The sequence below is a fragment of the Centroberyx gerrardi genome, chromosome 4, assembly GCF_048128805.1.
Source record: "Centroberyx gerrardi isolate f3 chromosome 4, fCenGer3.hap1.cur.20231027, whole genome shotgun sequence".
Taxonomy (NCBI): Eukaryota; Metazoa; Chordata; class Actinopteri; order Beryciformes; family Berycidae; genus Centroberyx; species Centroberyx gerrardi.
In genome coordinates, this window is record NC_136000.1 from 11,090,294 (window position 1) to 11,115,483 (window position 25,190).

The following is a 25,190-nucleotide window of genomic DNA, read 5'->3' on the forward strand; positions in this document are numbered from 1 at the left end:
CTGCTGGCATTTGGCACTCCATTAGGAGCAGCCTAGGGCCTGTGTTTTGGTTCCACTCTGGGAAACGTCACAGTCAGCCGCAGTGCATTCACCTGGCCATCTGTCAACACCTGCTCTGAAAAGCAGCAGGAGCGGCAGCACACCCAGGGCACAACAGGGATCACTGGCAACCGGATCACTGGTGGAGCTCTTGGGTTCCTATCTGAAGAGACCCTTTGTCCACCAACACTAGGCCTGTTTCAAGGCCCACAGGGAGAGCTGTAAGGCAAGCTCTCACTCATCAGGAAGTGGAGGGTGAAAACAGTGAAGCATGGTGAATCACCCAGGAGGTGAAGTACAGTATATGACAGACAGCGCGCTGCGGAAGCGCTAGCGGTGTTCGGTTTGTGCTTGTTGATATCCGTAGATGCGGTTGGAGAAACAAGTACCGCAATCAGCGGAACTCCGCGTCAAATGATCGTGGTGAAAGATAGAAATCTGTGGTGTTACACAAGCTTGGGGTTATACAAGCCGAAAAGTAATAGCTGCAGTGACACCAGCGGCCCTCGTTACTCCAGCCAAAAGTGTTATTAGATTCACTCATCATGAAGACAAGTGTGAGAGTCAAGTTTTTTCACTCTAGTCTATTCAAAACACATAGACGATGACTAAATATGATGGTGTTGGTTTTAAAAGTGGGGTGACACTAAAGATTCAATTTTCATAAATGGCACTGAAGCACTGCTTGTCACATTTCATTTCATAATGTCTGCTAGTGTGTCTGTCTACTGATGAAACCACAGCATCATCGTTAAGAAAACTCCCATGTTACTCATAGTGCAGTCAACAAAAAACTTCCCTGCAAAATCTTTCTGGGTCAAATAATTTATCACTTTATCACAGTTACTGTTGTTAGCAGGACACAGCAAGTTTGTTGGAGAAATTTGACCTGATTTGCAATGAGAGCAACATCCTCCCCTAACAATGTAATACGTTCAGGAGACAATAGGCATCTGTGGGTATACTGTATGTTGCAGTTGACCTATTTATTACTTTTCCTGATTTCTAGTAAAACCGCAGCCAGTTTATCAGCATTTGAAGTTAGGCTGACCTTTTCTGGCGATGCTAGCAGCAGATAGCTTGTGTTGTGTGTTAAGGCTGCACTATGAACCTCTCTGACACGTGCTTGCTCTCTCTGTGTGTGTGTGTGTGTGTGTGTGTGTGTGTGTGTGTGAGTGTGTGTGTTGTGTGTCTCCTGCGGTCCGCGTAGCTTGAGGACATAAGGCATTTCCTTCCATAGCTTTTTCCAGCACTCTCTCTCTCTCTCACTTTCTCTCGCATGGAGCCTCGGGGTTGACAGATTATCCAGTGAAAAAGGCTACGGTCTGGTAACTTTGGAGAGATTTACTTCTCCTCAAGCACACACATGCACACACACTGGTGAACACATACATGTGCGTTATGTCTCTCTCTCTCTCTCTCTCACACACACACACACACACACACACACAGACACACTTTCAAGCAGTATGTTCATGGTCTCACAATAAAAGTAGGAGAAGAATATTTTAATGAATATGTGCAGAATAAATTATGGCACTCCTCTAAAGTGCTTGTGTTAAGAATTCAGTTTAATAGGGCTCAACAGGACTTAGAAACGTACACTTTGATTTGTATTTGCACTTCGTTTTTGCACTTACCCCTTGCTAGGCTCTCTATACATGGGTGGTATTACAAGGGATTATATTTAATAGAGTATATACAAAACCAGAATGGGTAAGAAGTTACAGGGTTGATGGAGAGGGTCGGAGCATTAGTATCAATCATCTCTCACTTTCTCACTTATCTGTCAACTACTTAATTCTCTCTCATACTATGTTTGTGTGAGGTGAGTGTGTGTGTGTGTGTATGTATGCATGTGTGCATCCATGTGTATTCAGTGTGAGTGTGTCTTTATGTGAAAGTGTACATGACTCATGACTCACCCCTGACGACCAGGTGGGCGGAGGCAGTAACGTTGTCCACGGGGGTTTGGGCGGTGCAGGTGTAGCGCCCAGCGTGCTTCAGCTGGGCGTTCTTAATCAGCAGCTCGCCATTTGAGCTTCCATTCTAGACAAAACAACGCGACACACAACAGTTAGTCGAGGCAAGTCAGCAAAACACCATCCATGATATCGTAGAGTGAAAGCTTTCCCACTCTGCATGTGTCAAAACACTGTGGTCATATTTCATATTTCATCACTCAGCCTAAAACTTCCATGAACTTGAGTTATGAAAAACTTCTACACAGTCTCAATCCAATCGCTCAACTGGCTAGTTAGTTTAGAGCGTACGAGTTGCCGTACCACAAGACCAGAGGGATTGAGATATCAACCCTGAGCATCCAATTAGGTGAACACAAATGAGCTTTGGCCGCAGCGCTATCAACCCTTGTCTCATTAAGAGATGTCAAGCTCCACACAGTGTTTATTACAGGAGAGAGCAGTCTCTGGCTGCAGGCAACCCAAACCAAGGTAAAACCCTCATGAAAACCTATGATATCTTCCCATGGTACATGGCTGTACTTAACTCACTGTCTATGAGTCAAATTGGCTTTGCTGATACCACATAAATAATATTAACAATAACATACCATTTTTACGAGGGGGGAAGTAACTCTTGTGTACAGAAATGGGGTATCATCAATCACAATCGTGATATGGCATTTGGCCAGTGGGTGGAGCGACAAATGAGAAATGCTAACCACTGCTTATGGTTAGAGCTGCTCTAGGGGAGAGTGGGTCATGTCACTGATAATGGATGTGAGCGGAAATTGCTATTAAACTGATATACAGAGCACCAGCAGCATTAGTCTGGGCTACTTGGGGAAAGCATGCTAAATGGCTTCTGGAGTCGCATTCATTTAAAACAGGCTGTACTTTTCCATTTCAGGTATTCCAATGAAAATACTACAGACATCAACCTGACCTCAAATATCCCTAATTATATGATTTCACCTGGATGAACTCCAGGCTCAAGTTAGAGCCCTGAGATTTTGTGGTCAGGTCAAAGTGAACTATCAAGTGCAATTCAGTTCGAATCATTTATCAACCAGCATGACCTCTCACCGGCGTGCGTTCGTAATGCTGGCTGTTCTTGTGCAGGTCAATGACCCGGCCGTCCAGGGACCAGATGAAGGTGATGTCCAGGGAGGAGTCGTGTGACGCGGCACACTGCATCCGGGCGCTCTCTCCCGCTGTTACGTCAGCATTGGACGGGGCCAAAGTGATCTTTGTGGCCTCTGGGGGAAAAGACAGGAGGATAATGGGACCTCAGCTTTTAAGTGATGAGAAAGAGACCTGTCCAGCCACTGAGAGCAGCAACCTGGTGTGAACTTCATTTAGGTTATGCAGCAGAAGTCATTTGTAGAAGAAAAATATAGGCAAATGACTTATATGAGCAAGGGAGGGTCCTATAGCAGACAGATATCTGTGGTATTAATATGAAATGGATGGAGTAGCTCAATATGCACATATGTCCAGAAGAGGGCAGAAAAGAGCTGTACATCCAGCACAACCGGAGATCAACTGTGAGAAATAAAAATGCTTGACAGCTGTCATTTCATGTCAACAAACAGGAAATCACAAACAAGAAAGTCCTATCAATGCAATTATAAGCTATTCAATCAATCACTCAAGTCCTCTCCTCCTTTTTCATTGAACAGGGTGAAGACCAAGACCTTGTCTCATCACATCTGATCTAAAGTAAACCGTTTTTGCCTTTGGCCTTGAGGAGCGACTGATTATTCACTGGTGGCCCTGTGCAGACTGTCACACTGCTCAGACGGACATTACTCAGCCATATCTGACGGCTGGAGGTCAGGAGGGCATGGTGGGACCGACGGTGACAGGAATGACTGCCAGCGCAAGGCCAATAGCAGTCAAAGTGACACAAACAGTAGCAGAAACATTAGCAACTGAGGCAGAAACAGAGTTAAAAGCAATAACAAGTAGGAGTAGCCACAGCAGTCAGCTGGAACTTACCTGTGATGGACAGAGACCCCGTGCTGTTGGCCTTGCCCCGGTCGTTCTCGGCGAAGCAGGTGTACCTCCCTTCGTCGGCCCGCGTCACGTTGAGGATCTCCAGGCTGCCGTCCTCCCAGATGAGCACCCTGAGGAGAAATAACCAGGATTAATTCACCACATACTGAGGAGAGAGAGCTATACGGTATAAAATATTCAGCAGAAAATCTGAAGGTCAAAAGTCCAGTGTATGTTATTCCACGGATAGTGCGGATGATGAAAAGTGATGAAAGCGCTCCGAATGCCAGCTCGGTTCCCTAATGGTTATATATGGGATTGCAAGAATATTATGTGAACTTGAAACCACTCGGTAAGACGCAACGTTAAACTGAGCTAAAGGCAAAGCCAACAATGTCTGATTCATTTTCCTCTGCATATTTCATTTTCGTGCATGACAAACAGCATCACGACAGTCACTCCGTCACCACTCCATACACTCAGGCAGACAGCCTCCATAGTGAGTATTCGGAGGCATATGCTGCATAGTAATTTGGCTGCTGCTCCTCCTCTGTGTGAGCCCCTCTGTGGTGACTGGGGTTCTGTGTGTGTGTGTGTGTGTGTGTGTCTGTGTGCGGTGGGAGGCTAGGTGGGGGGTGGCGGGGGGGGGGTACTCGGTTCTTGCAGATTAGACTTGTTTTGTCAGTGAGGAGCACAGGACTGGGGTTTACACATCCTGTCTGTCCAGGCTGATGAGCTTTAGACTGTGCTTAATGTCAGCCGCTGACAGAGAGCAGCACACAGCGCAGCGCCTACTGGCAAACAAAAACAGTAAGAGCATCCTGGCATATGGCAGATTTAGGGGGATCTACAGTAGCTCTAGAGGCAGGCGAGGCGCTGTGCTGGCAGGGATTCCCAGACACTCGTCCTTGTGCGCATCCTTGTGACCCAGATGTGTCTCGCAGAAAAAAAGGTTGGTACACATTTGAATTTAAAATTTACTACAAAGGCAGAAAAAGACATTTCTGCCGTGAGAAACCAGCCTTTCTGAATGAATAAATAAAAATCCATATAATATTTACAGAACAGAGGCGTAAAGTAAGCTGCTTGATCGTATTAAGAGAGTGCTCACCTGGTGGAGTTGGAGAGCAGCTCAGTGCCTTTGCTCCAGGAGAAGCTGGGCTTCGGCGCCGCCTTGGGTCGGCACTCGATCACCACCCGGCCGTTCTTCGCCCCCAGGACTCTCTTCACTGGGTTGTGTTCAAACGTGGGAGAGCAGGCTGAGGAGGGACAGTGTGGATTATTCATCACAAAACTTACTAGAATATGCATTACATCCATGCATACATTTATGACACATTTTACATTCATAAAAATGTGTAGTGTAGTGTTCTAACACATATTGTGCATGCTACACTGACTAGAGAGCTAACTTTATGGTAACATTTGTCTTTTTTTTTTTTATTTTATGATCGAGTAAAAGTTTTTCTTCCAAATCTGACAATGCAGCGCATATATTCTAATGAGCTCCAATTGGTCAGCTTGAAAAGTGACCTTTAATACTTTATGCAGCCAATTGTGCAGTGGCTGCATCTTTGACTCACCAATCACACGCAGCTCTGCATTGGCGTAGATGACTCCATGGTGATTTTCTGCTATGCACTGGTACATCCCCGAATCCTCAAACGTCAAGCTGCTGAACTTCAACTCTTTCTTGTCATGCTGTAGAAAATAAAAGTAGTTTATTACTAAAGTATCATTACCTTACATTTCACTATTTCACCCTTTTGTTTTTTTTGTACACAGCCTCTTTTGCATACAAGTTCAGATTCAAATCATATTACTAAGCACAGAATTAAAATGAAAATGTTTGATTGTTGACATCCACAGAAATACAGATGACAATTAGTTAAATTGACTGGGAGAAGAGCTCATTAATGCATAATGATGTACTGAGCAGCATAGCTACATCAAACAGCCTCTCACACTGCGCTGCCAGTACCTGCTAGCTACTCTCTTGGGTCTCTTTCAGCTCGGGCCTGGTGACAGTTGTTTCTATGGAGGGTTACACAACCCACACTGGCGTCCGCTCAATAACAAGAGGTACTTTCCCCTGACACGGTGCCCTATGTGTGGCCGCAGTGCCAGCTGCCTGTCACCGCCGCGCTGCCCTAACTGCCCCGGCTGGCACACACCGTACAGGCAGGTGGGATCTCAGGGACCTCACGGAACTGCACAAAAGGTCTGTGTGTACTTTACAGCCATTGCTATTTTACAGCTGCAGCCAAATTGCTCAGTTATGGGACAATAAAGATTTATGAGATTGAATATTACCGCGAGGCCGTCTTTCAGCCAGCGGACGTGCGGTTTGGGTTTGCCGCTGGCTACGCAGGACATGGTGTAGTCGCTACTGATGTCTTTCTCTGTGCTGTTGATGTACTCCACCCACTCCGGAAAGGCTGCAAATGAAGAAGATCAGCATTACAGTGTTTGTTTGAAAAAAAAATGTGAAAAGCTACAAAGCTGCTGAATAATATATGATCTGGGGCAATACTTGAGGCATTAAATTGCAATAGGTGTTAGATCTAAAGCTAAGAAACTATACTAGGCACTGATGAGACCAACTGAGAAAACACATCTGTTTTTGGCTGGGGAAGTTGTCAGACATCAGCATTATTGGCGAGAACGATGGTAATCCTATATTGAACCATCCCATGCAGTGTGGCTAGCTGAGAATGAACAATGGTATTAAGAGCTGACATAGGATTTTGCAGAGCTCATAACGAGTGTGTGTGTCCCATGGAAAATGTTTTAAGAGGAGAAGGATGAATAAAGTATTGATGCCATCAGCAGTAAAGACAGACAATACACTTCTCACCTTCTACAGAGACGCGTGCGGTGTGGTAGTCTTTTCCTTTGGAGTTCACCGCCTCACACTGATAGGTTCCCGCGTCCTCAAACTGCACGTTGTACAGGTGCAGATGAGCCCCCGGCATTCGCACCTCGTGATTGGGCGGCAGCTGTCCGTCCAACTTCCTCCAGCGGATCTCAGGGATGGGGCTGGGAAGGAGAGAGATAGAGAGAGAGAGGGAGGGAGAAAGAGTGAGTGAGAGAGACAGAGGGAGATGGCACACAAGGCACGCTTCAACATGTAATGCATATGCATCACTGCCCTGAAGTCATCATCATTCAAGAACCTGTCCTATAAATCATTCACCTGTGTGAACAGAATGTGTATTGAAGAGAGGGGGCTAATGTCTAAGCTACAGCCTCCTTTTTACTATGCATGAGGGGTCGACCAATATGGTTTTTTGAAGGCTAATACCTTTTTTTACCTATTTTTGGACTGAAGCTGCTTATGGCTGATATGCTGTACTAATATCAAGAATCTTTAAATTTAAATCTATAATTTTTATGCCAAAATAATTACTAGGAGTTATTTTTTCCCCCAGAATTGTATTCTTGTCAGGGTGGAAAAGCCTCTGAAACAGCATTTAGTCCATGGGACACTAAAACTCTCCATTGAAACCAAGTATACAACATCTGAATCCTAGTAGACACACTGACTGGCTGATATCCGATTTTTAATAAAAAGCCAATTTTGTCCCGCTATATCAGTCTAACCCTACTATGTACATTTAAAACAGTGCACTCTGACAGTCATATTCACTGTGCTCATACTTACTTGCCCAAAGCGAAGCATTCTAGTGTGATGTTCTGCCCCACCAGAGCAGTGGTGTCTGGGAACTTGACTTTGAGGTCAGCAGGATACTTCCTGATGGGACCTGGAAGGAAAAACAAAAACACATCAAAGTTGTGAAGTGACTCACCTGGTCAAAACACTCCTAGCCACTAGACCACAGTTAAACAGTGGTTGCAAAATTCCTATTCTTTATTTTAATTTTCTTCTAATTCTTCTAATTCGCCTATTCTTCTTAATTCTTAATGTTTGTTTTGAGGCTTGCTTTCAAATCCTTTCCTGTGATTGTCTAAGTGGGCCAAACTAAACCAAAGGACAAATACTTATAAAACTATTTTGCCCAGGTGTGCCATCTACCTACACACACACACACACACACACACACAGTGCCCAGGGGCTAGGCTTTTTAGGTTAGCAATGCAGTGTGACTCTGTATACCCACTGAGCACTAGGCGGCATCTATGCTTTAGCTCTCATATAGCCCAGGATCGTTTTTGGATATGTATAGCCCAGTTTTAGACTAAGCAGTAAATACATTATTACATATTTAAACAATACATCTGCACAACAGCTGTAAATATCAAAAATATGCACCAGAGAAGTACAAGATAATGCTTTATTTTGTCATATACCCCAGAAGACGTAAACTAAGATATAGACGTCTACTAAAGTTTCACTTCTAAACACCTAGCCTCATTTTAGCCTAGACATCTTTTAAATGGCTAATCAATTGCTCAGTGGGTCTGATGCTGCACTTAGCTAGAGGCAAGGAATGCTTGGCTCAGGTAGACGTTTAGCCCTCATGACAAATGCAACTGCAGTGGCTTACTGTATTTACACATAGTGCAGACATGTAGCATTTAACAAGTAGAAATGGGCAGACAATATGCAAAGGCAGATTCACTAACTCACACACACACACAAATACCACAGAGTTAAATACGGGCCACATCACACCCAGAGGGCGCCTCTCTAGCTTGATAATGTAGGCAGTAGTCATAATACACGTATGCATGAGAGAGCGCAAACAACCCCTCAGCTGAGCTGCAGCCCTGACCTCTTTAATGGAACAGAACATTCTAGTTTGTGTCCTGACCACCATTCAGGATGTGTCTGCCACAGGTGAAGCTAGCCAAACTCAGAGGGCTATTGAAAGTCCACATTAAACAATGGAATAATTGATGGACTCTGGGAAGGCCCCCAAGGAAAACGCAGAAATAGCTGCCTAGTTTGTATTTTTTCACTCTTTCCTTAGACCCAGTAAACACACAAACCAGTAATAAACAAAAGGTCAGTACTTTAGTTTGTGGTCTCCATCTCCGGAGACTGCTGATTTTCCTGGTTATTCTTCGTAGCGAGCTGGCTCTGTCTTAAAGCCGGTTTTTGGGTGGCCTTCTACAATGTGAGGAGTGCTTCTCCAAGCATGAGCTAATTTGATCCCATCTATCAAATTTAAAGTGTCAACAACAGTGGCATGACCTTATCTTATTAAAAACAAGCGCCCTTGTGATCGAACATAGGATTTCAGTAGGAGCAGGAGAAACCAAATCGATGCAGTATATCACCGCAATACTGCAGAGTCACTTCCTATCTTGGAACTGAAAACTCATCTCTTCAAGAAGCACTTCATGTTCCCCTCTAAAATGTAAAGTAAGGTAATGCAATACCAGTGATATTGTATCAATGCATTGAGTTTGAAGTATCAGCATTTTGCTCTATAATTTAAGGCTCTTAATAAAAATACCACATAAAAAATACAAAATACCACATAAAAAATAATAATAGCAATATATGTTGTTAGCGGCAAATGTTATTTGTTGTAATAAGGGATATTATTAAACTCACTGCATACACAGACAATCAAAACACAATAATAAATCATAACATATTGCAGTGCAAAACATTAACTGTTATTAACTGCAGTATTATTGTGACCCAAGTATCGTATTGGGATCACTCTGGTAATTACCAATCTAGAATTTAATAAGTGTGACTAGGAGGGTCATTTAAAGATTATTGACTGTAAAATTAAAGAAAAGTACTCCAAAGAGTGCTTTAATGAAAATCATAATATATGGAAGGACTAGAGATTAGAGAGTGAACAGAAAGTGGGGAGCAGGAAGCGAGGCACTAACGTTCAGCCAGGGGCACGAGGGGGATGAACTTGGAGAAGACGCTCTTGGAGATGGAGGGGCTGGAAACAAAGCAGGAGTAGTTGCCGCTGTCCGAGGAGTCCACCTTGGAGATATAGAGGTTGCCTGTTGTCTGGGAGACAAAGCGCCTCCTGTCCAATGGGATGAAGATGGGGAACTCGTTCAGCATCCATCGGAACGACAGCTCGGCTGCACAGGAAGACACAATGACAATGCTCAACCTGTCAATCAAGGTCCTGGACACATAGCAACAGCTCAGGAGAGAGCTGAGGGGATTGGCTGTGAGGCTGGCTCAGTTTGAATAATTTGAATGCATGCAAAATAAAAATAGCACAATCCTTTGTTTGGTTTTGAGGGGGATTTACTATTCAAGCATCCATTGACCTTTCAAATGAAATCTAATAATCCTTATGGATTGGTTGAGAGGAAGAGAACAGAGATACTGTAAACAGATTGGCTTGTTGAGTTAATTATGAGGCAGAGAGAGGTAACCATGGTTTCAGATTGCTGTGCCTGATGGATTTGCATAAGCATGAATATGAAAATTTTCTGTACAGTTTTCTGGAGCTCTGGTTTTATAAAAAAAAGGTTTGTTTAATCACGATCAAAGCACATAAAATAGAAGAGTAGAAAATAGAGTAAAATGAGGCCGCATAAACAAGCAGACTCATGCGCTTAGTCACAAGAATACTCATATACACACATTATGAAGGAAACCAATGCAAGAGGGGATTAGACACAATAACCTTTTTGATGACAAATTTGCTGGAACTAAAATATGAGACCGACGAAAACACATTTCTCTTCTACATCTAAGATGGAGTAGGAGTGACAAAATAAGCTCAGGGATCACTGCAAAATGAGAACAGCAGGCATAGAAACTGATGTGACACAGCTAGTGACATCATTACATATTTATACCTCAGACAACATCAACAAGGGCAATTCAGTCCCATGCCAATAGAGGGCATGCTTTCATTGGTTTTCATGTTAATGACCAACAATGATAAACACATTACATGGGGCAATTGAACAAGACCCAAAGATCATTTATTCATTCATTCATTTTCTTCACCCATGTATTCCTACTCAGGGTCACAGAATGCTGGAGCTTATCCCAGCATGCACTGGGTTGAACACCGTGATTGAATCATCACCGGTCGATCGCAGGATTAACACAGATAGAGACAAACTCACTCATACATATGGGCAATTTAGAGTCTTCAATCCACCTGACTTGGTTTTTGGACTGTGGGAGGAAACCCATGCAAACAATCAAGAACATTCAAACTCCACACAGAATGTTGTAGCAATACTTTAGCATACTTAAGCACACTTAGTTACATATTGTACCTGGGTAATGTGGTGGGGGAGCGCAGAGCAGCACTGCCCCCTGTCCCTCCTTCACATACACCGACTCTCTCTCCTCTGATGAGAAAAAATCAAGGTCTGAGAGAGACAGAGAAAGATAGAAACAGTCAGAGACCAAGAGCAATTGTGAGAAACCAACTTTCAGATTCAACAGCCATTCAGAATCAACAATCATACTTACTTATACTACAAATTTGAGCATCTTTTATACCCAATTTCCATAAAAACCTCAAACAATCCTCAAACCCTCACACAACAGAAGGTTGACCGACTGCTAGTGGTTTGCACTGTACTTTGTACGAGAAAAACTACATTAGCCACACTGGCTTCATAAAGTTAGACGTTCACAAATTGCATTTTCCACACCACTTATGATTTGTCCCAGCTGCCCTTGCAATTGCAGTGCTTTTAATATGCATGAAAGTCCAGCTCCGGGGCAGTTCCCTATTAAAACTCATGGTACAGAGCGACCCAAAGGCGGGGTCACATCTGGGCCACTCACATCCGAACTGGACGGAGGCCTCTCGGCTGATGACCATGCCGCGGTCGTTGAAGGCCACACAGGAGTATTTGCCCACATGCTTGTTCTTGATGGGGTTGCTGATGACCAAGTTGCCTCCCACTAAACTGTAGTGGTTGTCTGCATCCAAGTCAATGGCCGAGCTGTCCAGTCTCCACCTGCAAGGGACACAATCAGGGTCACAATGGTACTGTATAGTGAAAGGAAGATTTTTCAGTTTTGTCAGGTAAGGTGTTAGATGCGGAGACGTATACTAATTTGTTTTTAGATGCTTTCATGTGATTAAATGTGTCTTACTTTGGTAGTGAGAGACTTGTTTTTTTATATATTGTCAAAGTCGTGTCTCCCACCCTTTTTCGCCTATTTACAATTATTGATAATCGTACTATTTTCTGTGTTACACTTACAAAACAATTCAGCAGCATGACATATTTATATTTATACATATTGTCAGAATCCGCTTTGTTCGCTTGTTTATGTGCTAAAAATTTAATTTTCAGACCTGTTTCGCCTCTCAATGGCAGTGAATGGAGAGAAAAGAAAATGCAATTCTCCAATCGTCTCTACCGGAGCAACAGATAACAGAGAATCTCTGATTTTGGGGTTATATCATAGCCAGGAAGCTACACAACCCAAGGTTGTGTAGTTCAAAGTTCAGCATCACTTTAACTTTCTAGTGCTCGTAGTATTGTCCTTTATAGCAAATACCACCTATCTGGTCCTCCAAGGTAAAACAAAAGCTTACCGGTGTCTGCATTATAGTTTATCTTTCTTGAAATAGATGTGCACATATTTATCAAGATTCATAAACCTGCAGTGCTGATCTATAGTAGGAGCAGTAATAAAATCCCTGGTCTGAAAGGTATAACTGCTTGTTCTATACATGAACGCTCTTAAGCACTTAATACCAGCTCTGGTCAAAACTAATTCCCTCTCCCCTGACATCTAATTCTGGGCTCTCTGACAGTGAAACTGATTTGGATGATGCAGAGCTGTATCATTTACATACATTTACATCTAAATTGAAATGAATGGTCCAAAAATGCTTTTAATTTTCAGCACTAAAATGAGATGGAGACCCGGTGGCAGCTCTGTTTGTGCTGCGGCTGCTGCACCAACATCTTGTTTTTGTTAGGCTTTGTTGGCATGATGTCATATTGTGGCATTTAAACCACTGTTCGCTTGAGGAAAGAACAAACATCTGCTGTGAGCCAAATTAGTTTTTTGACAACAACAAAATGATGCAGGAACAGGATCAAAATGCATGCTCTGATAATGCATTGCTGTATGGTAGGGTTTTGAATGTCTTAAAAGCAGGCAAGCGCGCGCACACACACTCACACACAGACACACACACACACACACACACATAATAAACCTTGGAGGTCCATCAAGGTTAAGATAGATGCTCTTAAATTTATGTCTCCTTGGAGACAAGACTGAAATATCACAATTAAATAACAGCAGCATTTATAGTGCTGACAACTGGCATAATAACTCGACTGGCTCTTAGATGTTGGAGGGAACCCCAAACCCCTACATTAAAAATGTGGATAGAACAAATGATGGAAAGTGCCTCGTATAAAAAAAAGTTGGGAAGACTAGTTGGGAAAAATATCAACCTCAGGGAATTATGGGATAATTTTTGTGAATATGTATTTAAGGGAGGAAAACATTTTAAATGGGGAGTAAAATCTCCTGTAATAGGGTATAGAGTTTGCACAACTTCAGTCATGGGTGCTGGGAGAAAAAGCAACATGTAATAAATATATAAGGCTCCCGCACACCATCGACTTGCAGATCACAATTTAATATAGCGACGTTTTGGTCAAAGACTTTCTTCAAAGCATCAAACCCGGAACTGATGTCATCTGTGGGCTACTTATAGTTTTGGTCATGATTGACCAAAACAGGTGCAAGGTGAACAGGTGCAAGACGATTGTCAATCAGCACACCCAATTAGCCTTTCAGCATATCCATTACATCAAATCAGCATTTATCTAGTTAGTACATCAATAAAAAGGCCAGCATTTGTCATATGAATACAATCAGGTAGTAGGAGATAGTCAAAGTAAGTTAAAGCTCCTATATATACACAAAGTAAAATCTCCTAAAAATATTCCCCAATGTATCCCATAACTGAAGTGCTGTATATTAGTATATTAGTATATTAGCATCTAAGATGGAATTTTTCTTTTTTGCCTAATTGCTGCCTTGGATTGTCACCCATGATATGAGTGTACCCGACTGAGCTGTATGAATGCCACTGTTATGAATTACATTGCCTTTTTTTGTTGTTTTCCTCAGTGTTAAAATGACAAAAAAAAAAAGATAGATGCCCTTGACACCTTTCCCTTTACAGGTGGCTCCTAAAACAATCTGAATCCAGACTGAGCGAAGGCGAGTACTGAGAGGCACACAGAACACACAGCGGGTAGTAATGAGGCTGTGGTTAGGGGGAACATATGTTACTTGTATGTGGCAGGTGGATTGGCTCTGGCCCGGCAGTTCATGGTGATTTTGGCCTCGGGCGACTCCTCAGGGTAGATGGTATCCACCGGCTGCTCCTCAAACACTGGCCCGTAACCTGTGGCATCGTCTGCCGACAACAAACAAATGAGACCGGGGTAAACAACGACAAGCCGGGTCAGACACAAACGGAAATAAAAAAGGAAATATCAAGGCGTCAGAGCTCAGCCTCTGTCTGGCAGTTCTGGGTCAATTCAATCAAAAACAAGACAGCTGGGCTCAAATGTAATGTAAAAAAAACACACAAAAAAATATCACACTGACGAGACTGTGAGATTGCCTTTGTAAGGACTTGTGATATAGTATTTCAGCTTGGTTTGTGGTTTTCGCACTTGCGCACACACACACACACACACACACACACACACACACTAATCTAATGCTTTGTAGTTGGTTTCGGATAAATACTGGATTGAACTGTAACTAATCCAATCCATGCAAACTCTGTTTCAGGCATGGATCTAATAAGCCACTGCTTTATTCCACAGCACATCACAACATCACACTAATTATGACAGAGATGTGCTCACTCAGGTGCCAAACCGTAGCAACACATTCATCTTGTGCCAGTGAATATAATATTGTCAGAAGCTAATACAAATCCCAAAATTGGAAATGCTAACTTTACTTAGCATAATCCAAACCCCATTCAAATATTCATATGTCATTCTCAATGGCATCTAGCAGTTGCATGGGCAAATCCAGGGAGAGCGCTCTCCTTGATGGAAATGCCTTGCTTCGTTCAATCTGCCTTTTACACCGTCAACACACACGTACAATTAGCCCCAATTACGCATTAAAACAGACTGACATCACAAGCAGTGCCATGAATAAGACATAAACACAATGCCAGGCTATGAATAAGCAATGAGGCGAAATGTTCCCAAACGCTGATTATTCTCTCAGATCAAGTGCGTGTAGGTGTGTGGGTGACTGTGGGAATACAAATGTGCAGCGTGCCTGTGTGCATGCACGTGTCAGTGTGTGTGTGTGAGTGTGTGTGTGTGTGTGTGTGTGTGTGTGTGCGATCCCTCTGCGTCTGTGAGTTCTAAGAGAGCACAGCTGACACCTCAATAGGGAGAAGCTTGCTCTTTCAGACAGCAATATCCTGCTTCTATCCAATCCTCCTAGCTAGGCACGCATTGGCGCTTCACTCACTCAAAAAAATGCCAGATTGTCAATCGACAGACAGTGTGCCATCTTTAGAAACCAGAACAAAAGAGGCCCATATTCCCATTATCCTGCCACCTGAGATTGCATGTTCACTCCTATTCACTACCATTGAAACACCAAGACATAGCTGTACAGTAATAATAAAGATATATTCTTTGCATATATTCATATAACCAGGAGACAACCAATGACGCAAGACAGGAACCATACATATTTCCACATTACAGCAGTCAAACATGTGTGAGTGCTTGACATTGATGCAAATCTCCAACAGCATTGGTAAAGATACAAAGAGAGGCGGAGCTAATTGGGAGAAACAAGCCTACACACACTCATAGATCCCCATCTATGTGTATCCATACTGTGTAGTTTAAGATCATCAATGAACCAAATCCATATTTATCTAGTATTTTTGTTAGGCTGCAATGATGTTGATGATCTGTCTCTGCTGTTAATAAGTAAAATGTTAAGAATTAATAACCTTGTAACGGTAAAATGCATATAGAGAGACTTCTAACATCACCAGCAACTTAGCTGTGCCCTTCTCGCACCAGGATGTCAGCGATTGAGACGTTAGGAGGCAGGATCCGCTCACACTCCGCACACTCACACACTCCAGCAGCCAACCGTGTGTGTGTGTGTGAACGCTCGACATTGATGCAACTCCCAAGGACTCGGAATTACTGCTGCCTGAGAGAGAATTAAACATACTCCTCTATAAATGGGGCATCGTGGGCCTGACGGAAGGCATGTTAAGTGAGAAACTATGTTCTGGGAACAAGGGAGGAAGAAAAAACAGCAAAAGAGGGAGAGAACGACAGAGGAGGAATGGAAAGAAACAAACTCATGGTGGAAGAGACAGATAGAGGAAGGGAAATACAGCGCGCCTACTCTACTGTTTGCACTTAAGTTGCTCTGTATGAGTGTCAGATAAATGCTTAAAATGTAAGTGTAAAATATGAATGTAGGATGGGAGTCAGCAAAGTCTGTGCTGCAGTGCTGGAATGGCAGTCGGAGTGTAACCCGAAGAGATGAGCGCTGGTGCTGCTCCTATCCTCTGCCTGTAATGTGGGATGTGACAGATGGTGGAGGGGAGTGTGAAAGCGGCCCGCATAAGGCCCACTGCCTGGAGACACACAGACCTCTTACTCTCTCTCCCCGTCTCTGCACTGCCTCCTTTCACTTTCCCCGTCTATCTGTCTCCATCTCTCCCTCTCTCCAACCTATATATCCCCTCCTCACTCTCCGCTTCTCTTCCTTGCCTTTTCATCCTCGACTCGCTTTTCTTCCATCGCTCTCTGAAGTCTCTAGATTCTCTCGATAACTACTATCTCCACTCTCTCTCTCTCTCTCTCTTTCCTTCTCTATCTCTCCCTCAGCCTCCACCTCTCCCTCCCTCAGTGATTTCTTTCATATACTCTATTCATTCCTCATCTACCCCCGTTTTCTTTCTCTCAGATTTTCTTTTCACCTCTCTCGCCTCTTCTAACACCATCAAACACGCCTGATACGTTTTGTCCAAAACACAGAGAATCTTTTTGTTTCCATCTCTCATTCTGTTTCCATCAATTCCCCTTCGTCTCCCACGCTCTCTCCCTCCCTGCCTCCTCTCTCCAACTCTATATCCCTCTCTCAATCTGCGTCCCCTCCTCTGTTTTATTCTCTCTCTCAATCTGTGTGTCTCTCAGGCTCTCCATTTCCCCGGCTTCAATCCCTCTCTCTGTTTCGTATTTTTGGCACCACTCGACTGTAGATGCACTGAGTTGCTCTGTTTAAGGGGCAAGTAATCATTTACACAGCAGTCAATGGACAGACACACACACACAGACAAAAAGAAAGAGGAACACTCACAGTGAAGGAAAGGCACATCTGCACAAAGAGGGAAAGAAAGATAGAGACACACACACACACACACACACACACACACACCTAATCAGAGGCTATGTCTCCCGGGCCTGCTGGAAGCTGCCTTCCTCTGGACAGACTTCATTACCAGACACACAGACTCCTATTCAACTAAAAAGCAGGGCAGTTTAGACTCTCATTTGAATTTGAAATACTGTAGCCTGCTATTCTAAGAGCGTATCTTCCCTGGCATCAGCCTCTAATGAGACATCAATTATTCATCGAGGTATTAGGTATAATTTTAGGTGTGTGACTATGACTTGTTGACTTACTATACTGTGTAATACATGGAAACATCCAACAGCTCACAAGTTCCTGCAATCTGTCCTTTTTGTTACATTTTTTTCCATTTCATAGGCTACAGTTCCCAATTTACCAATACAGTTCTGTTTTTTGTATGCATTTCATAGCCTGCAGTGCAAAAGTGTAAAAATAGCCACATAATTATTCAAAATCCCAGTTCAGATGAACTTAACTTTATACACAGTTGTGTATTTAGGTGGCTGCGTCTGTAACATGATTTGTTTGCATGAGCAAATTGGTAAGTGTCCAAGTGGGACAGATAACATATTTATCCTGGAGGCACCCAGAATTTGTGTAGCAATAATTACCCACAAGCCCCTGAGCCACAACATGGTGGCTGCGTGTGAGTCTCCAGCCAAACTCACCCTGAGGAAAAAAAATGCATAAAAACATATGCCACTTTTCAGTTACATATATTAAATAAATAATATTGAATAATTCTGCATCACTAAAAACTCAATTAATATTCTGCTGACGTGTGAATATGAAAATGTCTGTGTCAGTGTATGCTAAGTGTGGCGCCAACCGTGCCATCACAACTGCTGTCAAAAAGCATCATTCTCTAAAACGGTGGCTGTAACAGAGCAGACCCATTCAAACAGGATATATTACAGTCTGAGTCTGAATCCAGAGGTTTTCCACAGGCCATAACCAGCACTAATCTGAAAGATAGGATTTAACCCTGTTAGCCTGTAATGGGGATAAAAAAACATTCTCTCTCAACAGTCTCTGTGATTGTGGCTCTGATTAAGACTGGATCACTGGGATAACTGCATTAGCCTTAAACAGCAGTATGATGGAAATTGACATTGATATGGGCTGAATGATAAGCAGTTGACTGGCAGGCAAAAAGAGGGAAAGTCTGCAGTGTGTCCCAGCTGGAAGGCCGCCTACACAATGTTCTGACCTTTGTGGAGCGCGGTATCGACGCTGCCTCCTCCTATGACTACGCCTTCATCCTTGTCCAAGTTTTAGACAGAGTTCCAAATTATAAAGCTTATACAGCGTTTGCTCCAGTATTTCAGCGTAGAGTGACATTACACACTTGCAGCCTAGAGTGCATGCGTGCAGCATCTGTATGTAAAACCAAAAAATGTCCAGACTACTGTATGTGGGTCCTATGTGGCTACAGCAGGCTGTGTTATTTCCACAGACAAGTGGAGATAATGTTGGAGGCGACTCCCTGCAGACACACAGCGATTCCATAGCACACCTGCTGCTATACTTATACAGGCACACAGACTATAAAATCACTGTCAGTCGATGCTGCTTCATAGAAAAGAAGAGAGAGAATGAGGGGGTGAAAAGGAGAGAGAGAGAGAGAGAGAGAGAGAGAGAGAGAAAAGAATGCTTCTCCTCTCTGGTTCCATAAACAAGTCACCCTGCATGCAGCATCACAACTTGTTCCCAAGCAACATAGCGGCAAGCCTTCTTTTTTTCCAATTTACCCCTTGCTGATAGTCCGCCTCCATTTTATTTTTCTCTCCAAAAGAACAACACACACACACACACACAGTTTTTATGCAGGTAGTGAACACTTCAATGACAGCTGACTCTATATACTGGGACAGGAAAGCTTGACACTCTCTCAATATCCAAAAATAGATCTGTATATATTAGTTAAACTAGTTGTAAGTTAATCTCGATGTTGTGCCTTCCTATCCTAGTATGCATTTTTACATTTACATTTCCAATCCCTGACCCAGTCCCTGGATAGTAAAGGATAGTCTGTAATGAGGATGGGTTTGCAGTGGCAGCATGTAGCATTCAATCTTCCAAATGTGCAACAAATGTGATTCGGGTAACAATGTGTTCTGTGGCTTGACACAGTCGTAAGTGTTATTTCTCTACTGAGCCCCTGAAAACTACATATCACATTATCGTCTGCTACAGATTGGTGTGACTGTTGAATTTGTTTGTCACTTGATTGATTTTCTCCATGACAGAAAAATATGAATCATAAAAGTGTCATGTTGGTCCGGAGATCGCTGCTCCACAAATATTCTTCTTCTTCTTCTCAATTATAGCTGGAGGATGCCAGATATTTATGAAGTCCATCCAATTCCTTCCACGCAGAAATGAATCACACTGCCAAATATAACTTTATATATTTTCTCCTCTATCTCATCTATCACACTCACATACAATCCCACAATACTCCATAACCCATGGGACACAGTAGTTCCAATATACAGTAATTTCTAGTTCTAATGACCATCCTAGATTTGTATGCACTGCACAGTATAATGTCTTGGATTTTTAACCATCTCCATTAGGATTAATGTACATCTGCAAGGAGGAGGAATCCAGGAATAGCAACAGTGGATAGAAACATGTCCTCCAGATAGATTTTCATTAAGCCTCTCCTATTGCAGCCAATGAGAAAGGGAGCCGTCTGTCAGTGCTAGTCCCTTAACGAATCCCGACAGGCAGATACTATTGTGTTTTTACCACCCCAGGGGGCAGAGTGGGCAGCGGCTGGGCAGCGGCTGGGCAGAGCGGCAATGGCTATTCTTTGTGTGTTTTGTTGGCTTACTTTATATTACATGAAGTGAGTTGGACAACTGAGTACAGCAACTGGAATAACGTGTGTCTAAATTAAGGAGGAGTTGGGGGGCTTCCCTTCCAGGTCAATGAATGCAGAGAAGATAATATAGAATCATGTTTGGGGTAAAAAATAATACACACACAGACAAAAAAAGTTTCTGATTTTGTTCCACATCATAAGCAGTCGCCATAGCAACCACATCAGGTGCTGGTGAAAATTTGAAACCAAAACAGGACATTATGCAAAATTAAAACAGCCCCTCTCTGAATAGCCAGACGAATCGAGCCCTGTGATTACATCCAAACGATGTACAAAGCAAACAAGCTAACCATAAAAGATGAAAGAGCACTCTGTGGAAATGTTTTGGGCCAATCCCCTGGATTTTGTCGTCAGTGGTTGAGTGGCAAACAAAAGTGCAACAAATCCGGCAATAATGCTACGAAAACAGGCCCGTAAAAGCTATCCAGAGTGTGCTAGCCTTGTTTTGACAGAATCGTGCAGGGAGGGGTCAGAAGCCACTGGCCTGACTCAGCCTTAACAGATTTAATGGCATGGCCTTGAAGGACTGCTATGAATCACAGATCACTTTCTCCCCTCAAATCCAAGACCACAGTCTCATCAACACAGCCAGCTAGTGCTCAGATGCAGAAGAGAGCAGCTTGTTTGTGTTTTGAAGACCGTGGACCAAAATGGAAATAAGTCTTTGACTTTTTGTGTTATCCGTGATCATTTTTTAGTCAGGTGTTTAGCTGATGCTCTTATCCACAGTTACTGTACTTAACATTCAGTTCTTTCTTTCAATTCAGTGTCTTTCTCAAGGACACTTTGACAGGAGACTCGACTGTTCATGGAAACACATCAGTTGTTAAACCTGTGACCATTTCAGTTATGCAACAGTCTCTGTAACCACTTAGCCACCCTGCCACTTGTAACCTTAACACCACTCAAATGATGTGCTAATATTTCATGCATTAATGGATGTGGCACTATCATGCCCTGTGCAAGACAAATTTGGACATTTGAAAGCTCTAAATTGCAATAGCATTAAATGCTCTCACTTCAAATGCAGAGTGGCTGATTCTCTCGGCTAAATGGCTGGTGCTCTAAAGCTCACTATGCAAACATTTAGTGGAGAGAAATGGCTTGTAGATGTGTGTGTGTCAGTGCATGTGTGTGTGGGGGACTGGGATATCATGGCCAAAACCTCTGTGAACCATCATCTGCATGTTTCTCATTATTAAAATACTACTATTGTTAATACCAGGACAGAACAGTTTTTGATTATATTGCAACACTATAAGTATTCATTATAGTTCAGAGTACTAAATGATAATAGGTCTTACCTCCATAGAAGTCAGGTACCTCCCCATACGTGGATGCATCTGAAACAGTGTACAGACAGCAAGGAAAGTCATGTCAGCACATTGAACCATGAGGCGGTGTCAATATTAATATTTCAGTCACTACCTGTTTCCCTATAACGTCGGTGCATTTCCTTGGCATCTCACAGGAAAGTGCATCACAATATATCATATCCTGGACAATGTTTATTCAGTGAGTTTTGGCAGCTCTTTGATAAAACCCCTGGTACTTTCTTTCTCCAGAGAATGTGATGAATGGCTGGAAACCCAGCTGGGTGCTGACAGGCAGCATTGGGCTGAAGGCCAACTCAGTGGAATCCACACATACTGTAACTGCATCCAATGCCATTCACAATAAAATACCGAGATCAGAAACTGCCACGGCTGGCCTCTGGTGGGTATGGGGTTTGATCACTCCGTGCTGCTGCACTCAAATGGCATGACCGTCACACATTTAAATTTGCAGCACCGCTTGTAGCAAGGGAGAGAAGTTGGTGTTACTCCGATGGCTAAACAATGGTTTTAACCCTTAAATATCGTTGTATCCTTATACTGCATATTCTAGTATGGGGACCACTGCACATCTGCCAAACCACATAAAAACACACTCTATAATTTACTGTAAGTCTAGGATAGTGTCTGCTGAACTTTTGTGCTGCTGTCATAGCATTAATGTCACATTAAGCATCCAGCTTTCTTCTTGTTGGCCCTAAACAGGAACGTCAAGCCAATGTTCTCTAGCCATGGGGACGACCCATTTCTGCTGGTGGGCTGCTGTCTGTTTCAGATAGAGCAGCCATACCATACAACCCTGTGTGTGTGTGTGTGTGCATGTATATATACTGCATATATACTGTATATGTGTATGTGGTGTGCATGTATGCCTGTATGTCTGTAGCTGTATGTGAGTGTATTGTAAATGAGATATTCTGAGCTTCAGCTGTACCTCTGCCAAAGCCTTTGGTAGAGCTGAGCCACGATGATTCACAAACCTTCCCATGTAAAAAAAAAAAAAAAAAATAAAAAATAAAGATCTCCTACATCTCTGAGTTTGTTTGAGAAAGATGTGGTGTGAAGCCAGGAGAAATCCCAATCCAAGGACACATTTTTTTTTTGGTTCATCTGAAATCAAATGTGAACTAAGAGAGGAGGATAGCCCAAGGTGTGGGAACACAGGGGAGGTTGTTTTTAGACAGGTCATTTTCAGGCTTGCTGTTTCCTGTCTGCTCTGCTCTGCTTCCAGCACGGCTGGTTGCTCTGCAGCATCACAAAAAAACCTGCTGCTCTATTCCAATACAAGATATATGAAGAAAAGAAGGAAGAAATAACCAAGGCCTATTTAAAAGAAAAACGTGTTGCCATTGTGTGTTTGTTTGTGCAACGCATTAGCCTATAGGAAATAAGCTTTTTAACTCTTTCCCATGACAAGCGTTCTTTAGGCCTCCTTTACACCTGGCCTTAGCATGTGATTTAGCTTAGATTTAGCTTTAGATTACATTTACACCTGACATTAAAATGCGTCTCCAATGTCAACCGTGAATTCTCTATTTCTCTCTTTTTTTCTCTCTAGAACTACTACTACTACTACTACTCACCAAAGCACACATTGCCGCCCACTCATAATAATAATTACGTTCTACAAAATTGACACTTAACAGCTTTTTAACACCTTGTCTCACTTGTTCCGCATCCATGAATAACCCTGACAATCCATTTTTGACAAGTAATCTTACTATCCATGCTGCCTGTTTGATTTGCATGTACTGTGTAGTTGGATCCACACACAAAAGTTTATTTCTGTTTCTGTTGTTGCTGTATGAGGATTGGAGACACATCGCATTTATACTTTGTTGTTAATGTGGCCAAATGCATCTTTGACTATGATGATGACTGGATCTTCAGTGCATTTTGGGTGCATTTACTCCTGGATTTTATGTGTTTGTGTTCAATTATCAAATCAAATTTCATCACTGCACTTCATCACTATCCAATTACAATCATGTTTTCCACAGAAACCTAAACCAACAGTGAACACCTCTCCATGACATGCCTATGCCAAAGCAGCAGTCCCTCTATCGACAAATTTGTATCAGACACATGAACTTAAAGGACAAACCAGTAAGAACCAGTCAAGCTAAAGTCCTTTTGATTTCTGTGTGCTGCTCACCAGAGATGTTTGAAAAGAAAAGTGGCATACTGCAAATGCTGAACTAATTACCACATATTTTTCCACATATTGCAGGTGAAAACCTCGCAACTCCAAATTTAGTGATTTACATGTTTTTATTTGACCTGAAGGAAAGCATGAGTTGAGAAACGCAATGACCCTTGGGGTTATGCAAACTATTCAATAGCCATAGTACAATATCAAAAATGAATGATTGTCCATCTAAAAATAAGACTGGAAAGTAAACTTTTTAGAGAGGCAAGGCATGCGGCTAACAGCAGTGATATATACTCTCTCAAAATATCTCTTGAAGGTCCCATATTCTACACTTTCCAGTGTTTTATTTTATGTCTTGAGGTCCATTCAAAGCTGTTTGTGTGGTGTCATGTGCCAAAGACACTCTCAATCCATTTTTACACTTTTCCATTTTCCAGCATCTCTCTGAGCCTTAGGGACGGCTCCAAGACTGGGTCAGAACACGTCTCTGAACTGCTCATACTTAACGAGCGTCGGTGACGGGCGCGAGCACCGATTTGGCTCTGACCTGGAGTTTTTGTCCCCGATCTCAAAAACTTGTCTGGGACGGGAAAATCAGGGCTACAATCGTGTAGTCTGAAGGCGGCATTACCAAGAACAGGCTGTTTTTATTTGCTGTGTCTTTAAGGCTCATTAGTATTAACAAACCTCTGTTCTGATTGGCTAACCGTTTCAAGGTAGGGAAAACTCTCTGGTGAATTAACAATGGCAACCGCTCAACTTCTTTGAAAAAAACACTTGTTAGCCTATTATTTCTTACAAAAATGATAATGAGCGAACAGAGTTACGGAAGTCCAAACGGCTCGTTTAGAGGCTCGGTTTTCTAATATGGATTGCGTGGATTTAGTTGGTGACCATGCGTTTTGATACTTTCACAATGTTTAGATAGCACATCCAACTCCTTTATAATCACAGAGGCAAGGGGAATCCTGTTTTCCACGACATGAGACCTTTAACAAATGATCTGAACTCATTTACTTCCAACAAGCTTCACATTCAGACATTCCCTTTACAGTGAATGTGAGTGAGTTAGTGCTGACCTGCAGGGGGGAGTGAGAGGACCAGGAGCTGGAGGAGCAGGGTGAGGTGCAGCATGGTGTTGAAGTGAGAACCTCCTGGTGGGGTGACGGCTAGAAGCTCAGCTGATGGGACATTAGCAGGACCGCCTGGTTTTCCTTAGGGAGAGAGAGAGAAAGAGAGAGAGGGAGAGAGAGAGAGAGAGAGAGAGAGAGAGAGAGCGAGAGAGAGGGCGAGAGAGAGATGTCAATAGATAATAACAAAAACTGTAGATATCTGTCCGTTAGCTCATGAATATATACCAAAAAACATGACAGAGCCTCCACAGTCGGAGTATTTACCACACTATAAAGAGAGGCTGTGCAGAAGAAAGAGGTTGTTGAACTGCTGAACTGTGAACTGTGTGGGCTGTATAAATATTTGACCGATT

General features: G+C 42.8%; 1 protein-coding gene across 2 annotated transcripts in view; it reads right to left on the minus strand.

Annotated features, from left to right (window-relative positions):
- The window catches only part of LOC139910244 (contactin-1a-like), a 66,493-nt gene that overhangs the window by 11,576 nt on the left and 29,727 nt on the right, over window positions 1-25,190 (minus strand). For both annotated transcript variants that reach the window (XM_078283053.1, XM_071897471.2), the window contains exons 2-15: window positions 24,784-24,918; window positions 21,523-21,561; window positions 14,194-14,320; window positions 11,704-11,879; window positions 11,184-11,279; window positions 9,813-10,019; window positions 7,663-7,762; window positions 6,856-7,037; window positions 6,312-6,436; window positions 5,582-5,699; window positions 5,110-5,257; window positions 4,002-4,129; window positions 3,087-3,259; window positions 1,965-2,088 (exon numbers count right to left, since the gene is read on the minus strand). In XM_078283053.1, the coding sequence (XP_078139179.1) occupies window positions 1,965-2,088; window positions 3,087-3,259; window positions 4,002-4,129; window positions 5,110-5,257; window positions 5,582-5,699; window positions 6,312-6,436; window positions 6,856-7,037; window positions 7,663-7,762; window positions 9,813-10,019; window positions 11,184-11,279; window positions 11,704-11,879; window positions 14,194-14,320; window positions 21,523-21,561; window positions 24,784-24,838 (1,798 nt within the window). In that variant the 5' untranslated portion in view covers window positions 24,839-24,918. The remainder of the gene's footprint in view (window positions 1-1,964; window positions 2,089-3,086; window positions 3,260-4,001; window positions 4,130-5,109; window positions 5,258-5,581; window positions 5,700-6,311; window positions 6,437-6,855; window positions 7,038-7,662; window positions 7,763-9,812; window positions 10,020-11,183; window positions 11,280-11,703; window positions 11,880-14,193; window positions 14,321-21,522; window positions 21,562-24,783; window positions 24,919-25,190) is intronic.